Source organism: Vitis riparia, chromosome 16, assembly GCF_004353265.1.
Source record: "Vitis riparia cultivar Riparia Gloire de Montpellier isolate 1030 chromosome 16, EGFV_Vit.rip_1.0, whole genome shotgun sequence".
Taxonomy (NCBI): Eukaryota; Viridiplantae; Streptophyta; class Magnoliopsida; order Vitales; family Vitaceae; genus Vitis; species Vitis riparia.
In genome coordinates this window covers 19587965-19593070 of record NC_048446.1, presented here as the reverse complement: position 1 = coordinate 19593070, position 5106 = coordinate 19587965, and the positions used below count along the sequence as shown (strand labels likewise).

The 5106-nt window shown below is 36.0% G+C and overlaps 1 protein-coding gene across 2 annotated transcripts; it reads right to left on the bottom strand.

Annotated features, from left to right (window-relative positions):
• Positions 1 to 649: 649 nt before the first annotated feature.
• On the bottom strand, positions 650 to 4852 carry LOC117933816 (receptor-like protein EIX2). Of its 2 annotated transcripts, none has more exons than XM_034855365.1 (3): positions 4500 to 4852; positions 1580 to 4407; positions 650 to 1068 (listed from the first exon to the last, which is right to left on the bottom strand). In XM_034855365.1, the coding sequence occupies exons 1-2, from the start codon at positions 4798 to 4800 to the stop codon at positions 1583 to 1585; spliced, it is 3126 nt and encodes a 1041-aa protein (XP_034711256.1). In that variant the 5' UTR covers positions 4801 to 4852; the 3' UTR covers positions 650 to 1068; positions 1580 to 1582. The 2 variants fall into 2 exon arrangements, with proteins under 2 accessions (XP_034711256.1, XP_034711257.1); XM_034855366.1 differs by having other exon boundaries at positions 3520 to 4407.
• Positions 4853 to 5106: the final 254 nt, after the last annotated feature.

Sequence of the window (5106 nt, the reverse complement as noted above, 5' to 3'; positions counted from 1 at the left end):
AAAAAAAAATTCATATTCAGTAACAAGCAAAAGTAGAGGCTTCTTATTCCAATAACAGTTTACAACTTCACCACTACCAAAGCAAAAGCTAAACTTCCTTCTGAATTGTTTGAGCAAACACGAAGAGCACTTTCTTCTCCAACAGCTCCAGCTTCTTCCATAAGTTGATTACTGCAAAATTCAGTGGAACAAAAAACACAAATATAAATTGCAGTTCTTCGTTGTTGTTAACTATTCCTAAATAAGATGCTTGTTTCAGTTGTAACCTGGTATGGCATTGGAGAGAGAGCTCCAAATCATCACACATCTTCGGCAAAATGCATATTATGTAGCGATTTGTATTGGTTGAATAGCTTTTACAAAACTTGAGCAACCAACACAAATTTTGGATAACACTGTTATTTACAAAAGCAAAAACCAAAATAAAGAAATGGGAGGTTTTTAGCAAACTTTCCATAGTTGGTCTTTACTGCCGCTAATCCAATTCCCATCATCATCATCCCCTGAAGATGATTGATGCCCAAAGTGACTTCCAGCAATCTGCATATGGAGTACCGCAAGCAATTTGATTCACGGTTGGAAATCAGACCTCTCTGTGTTACAGTAGCTTTCATGCTTGAGCACCAGAAAAACAGAGTGCTCTGTTTTCAGTAGTAGCATATCCCATTTCATACTAATGGGTATTATCACATTGCATTTCCCCAAAAATAAACTTTGTTTTTGAGCAAAAAAAAAATATTTTTCTAAGACGAAGTATTTTTTAACATCCCCCTACAAAGGCCTCTAATATTTGATTCTACAAAAATAACAAATAAATTTTAGAGCAACAAAATACAAAGTCGTACATATAATAGCAAAAATTAATGTTTAAAAAGTTCTAAATAGAATATAACACGAGAAACTTAAAGCCATGCTAACTACCAAATAAGCAAACTTAATACATGCCGATGTCATTTATCCGATGGCAAGCTTTTGCATTAAGGCATGTAACTATCCCATCATAAATACTCCCGTTACTCAAAAGCATATATCACCTACTAATCCTTGAGATGCAACCCAGCTGAAGTCCTGTAATACAAAGATGAAATGCAACAATGCTCATCAATTTGGAATAATTTCTTAGTCGCGGAGTTACTCTTCTTGATTAGTAGAAACGAAGGTTTTAGCATGTTACTTACAATTGAACTTTTAATGCACTTATAATATTTGAAGACAACAAATTAACTTAACATTTAAAAGAAAAAATCGTAACTTGAAGTAAGATAGAAATAAAAATAATAATCATAATTCTTCAACTATGATCCTCAACCTATAAGATTAATCTTTACACAATGAAAGCTAAATATGCACAACTATTACAAAAAAGTATATTAAAATCTTCTAGGCTTGCTTATTTTATTGATGCTTCTATTTGCAAAATCTAAGCTTTCATAAATATATTGTGGAAGGTCAATCAAATAATAGAAGAGGGATTTGAGTAGTAGCATAAAGTGTACTTTTTATTCTTAATTGTTGGATAATAAATAGAAGTTAACACATTTTACTCGAAAAACTAAAAAGAGAATTTGAGAAGTCTTACCATTTAACCTTGCAGGCTCCTTCGTATTCTATTCATATTTACTATTGTTGTCACGTACAACCAATCCTTTATCTTGCTCAACAACTGGAAATAGGCATATCTCCATGAACTATTGAATAGTAAAGTGCCACAAACTCCCCAAAATCCGATGATGAATCCAAGAACAATATTTCCATAAAACCATATATTATTTGCATCATCTTGAATGTCCTCTTTTTTACTACTAAGACCACTAGTGAAGGAGACTCCCCCAAGTTCATCTTCAGGACACCTTTTCAAAAGAGGTGGTCCACAAAGTCCAGGATTTCCCGCATATGTGGAGGCATCAAAGCTTTGTAATTGAGTGCCTAATGGAATTTTACCTGACAAGGTGTTATTTGATAGGTCTAAAACACTTAGATCGGCTATTTGAGAAAGATTATCCGGAATTCTACCATTAAGTTGGTTTTGAGATAGATCAAGAAAATCCAATAATTTCAATTGACCAATTGTTGTAGGGATTGATCCAATCAAATTGTTTCTTGATAAATTCAATGACACCAATTCTACCAAATCAGTTACTTCTATAGGAATTTCACCAATTAATTTATTGCTTGAAAAATCAATGCTCTTGATGAGTCTAAGAGTTTTCCTGTACTCTTGTTCTTTTCCTTTCCATTGAACCAATGTACTATCAACATAGTAACGTCGGATATTCAAATTGTAATATGTTTCGTAAGAAAGGACCGGACTTCCTTTTTGAGCCATGGCTGTTAAATTTTTGAGACATTTTGGTATCTTTCCTGATAGATTGTTGCTAGAGAGGTCCAACATTTGAATCTGTTTCAGTTGACAAAGACTTGAAGGTATGCTTCCATTAAATTCATTAGATCTTAGGTTGAGAACGATCAAATCTGACAGGCTTCCTCCCATCCATGCGGTTATTTTTCCTGACAATTTATTTTTTCCCAAATCTATAAGACGCAAAGCTCTGCAGTTCTTTAAGGACGAAGGCAGTGCTCCAGTAAAACTATTGTTACGTAAATGCAATGTTTGCATCTGATGTAACAAGCCAATCGAATTTTTAATTTTCCCAGAAAAATTATTATTTGCCAAATTAAGAACAATTAAACCTTTCCACTGCTCCCAACAATTGGATAGTTCTCCTGATAGTCGATTATTTGAGAGGTCAAGATGAGACAAACCCCAACTAGGCTGATTAGTAGTCCCGCACGATAAAGAAATTGAGCCTGAAAACAAGTTCTTGGAGAGATACAACCATCCAGCATTGAAAACAGATTGTGGTATTGAACCTTCCAAGCAATTTGAACTCATATCCAACATTAAAGGAGTTGCTTGTAAATTTGGCAAAGTCCCTGAGATGTGATTGTTGGAAATGTTTAACGATTGTAAATCTGAAGCTAAATTCCAAAACCAATTGGGAATGACATCTGAAATTCCAGAAGCAGAGATATCAAGTTCGCTCAAAACTTCTTGAGTTTGAAGCCAATTAGGAAAACGTGGGCCTAATTTGCAAGAGGCCAATATTATATTTTGGGCTTGAAACTGGGGAACTTGCTCAAGGCTTATGTTGAATGTAAGGGAGTTGAAAGATAAGTCTAAGTAAATCAGGTTGGAGAGACCAAAAAGGTGGTTTGCCGAGACAGTGCCTCGCAATGAATTTGAAGGAATGGACAACACTTGAAGTTGAGCTAGTTGTCCAATACTTTCAGGTAAAGTTCCGTTTAGTTGATTGAATTCAAGATGTAATTCTCTCAACTGTGAAAATCCAGAAAGATCGGGAAATGACCCTTTCAATTGATTATAAGATAAATCTAAAACCTCTAATGTGTTATTAGGGCAGGCCAGATAATCTTTTTCCTTCAGTCCAGTGAGATTGTTCCGAGACAATAATAATTTCTGTAAATTACATAAATCTGTCAAGGATTTCGGAATCTCACCTTCAAGTTGATTCCGAGAGAGATCAAGATATGCCAGACTAGTCATGTTTCCAAAAGCATCCGGAATTGAACCACGTAGCTCGTTCAAAGAGAGATCAAGATATGCCAGAGTAGTCATGTTTCCAAAAGCATCCGGAATTGATCCATTTAGATGATTAGAATGAAGGTCAAGGTGTGCCAGAGTAGTCATGTCTCCAAAAGCATCCGGAATTGAACCACGTAGTTGATTCAAAGAGAGATCAAGATATGCCAGAGTAGTCATGTCTCCAAATGCATCCGGAATTGAACCACGTAGCTCGTTCGAAGAGAGATCAAGATATGCCAGAGTAGTCATGTTTCCAAAAGCAGCCGGAATTGATCCATTTAGATGATTAGACTGAAGGTCAAGGTGTGCCAGAGTAGTCATGTCTCCAAAAGCATCCGGAATTGAACCACGTAGCTCGTTCCAAGAGAGACGAAGATATGCCAGAGTAGTCATGTCTCCAAAAGCATCCGGAATTAAACCACGTAGCTCGTTCGAAGAGAGATCAAGATGAACAAGGCTGCTACTGAAGTTGAACGACCATGGGTATATTGAAGAAGTGAGACCATTCGAGGAGAGATCAAGCACAGCAAGAGAAGTGGAGGAATTAATATGGGAAATGGATATTGTTGGAATAATCGGAGGAAGCTGAGTACCACTCAAGTATAACTCAGTTAGGGAAGGCATTTTATTAATTGCTTGTGGCCAATGGATTGCTTTACTAAGATTAACCAAACTCAAGTCAAGGTGTGTTAACGAAGGAAGGTGAGAAAGCCAGTCAAGGTTTCCACAGGTCATAGCATAATTACGTCCAAGATCAAGGAATTGCAAATTGGAAAGATTTCCGAGTTGAGTGGGAAGAATTCCTGTAAAATTGGGAAAAAAGAGAATTATATTCTGCTGAGACAAACTGCTGAGACAAACTCTGCCAATGAAGGACCAAGCTGAGATATCTTACCTCTCAAAGATTGGGTAAAACCCATTCGATCAAACGGAGCATGAAGATCAAGCCTGATCAGATGACCCGTCTGGTTGTTACACTCCACTCCTCTCCATTTGCAACAATCTCTTTTGTCTTCCGCATCCCCCCACGAAGAAAGAAGTCCATAGTCATCGAAAACACCTTGTTTGAAGTGAAGGAGAGCCTGCCTCTCCCTCTCTATGCACCCAACTTTAGCGTCACCCACCCTCAAACAGGCTTCGAAACAGAGCAAAAGCAGAAAAAGGGAAATAAAATATCGAAAGGGGCTTGTAGCCATGTTCAACACAGAGCAAGGATAGTGTGTAATAACAAGGATTAGCAAGTTTTGGTTTTTGATTTGTGAGCAAAGCAGGCATTGACTTATATACCATTCCCACCAACATGTTGAGTAGATGACCTTTAATTATGACTAAAAATATTTAAAAAAAAAACAAATATATATTATTTTTAAGTTTTTCATTTACGTAATATTTTGAGTAAATATTGTGTTTATATTATTATTATTGTTATTTTTGGAGAAAGTAATGTTTTGAAATCCTTTTTTAAAAATAATTAACAAATATAACCTCCACTTTTAATTTAT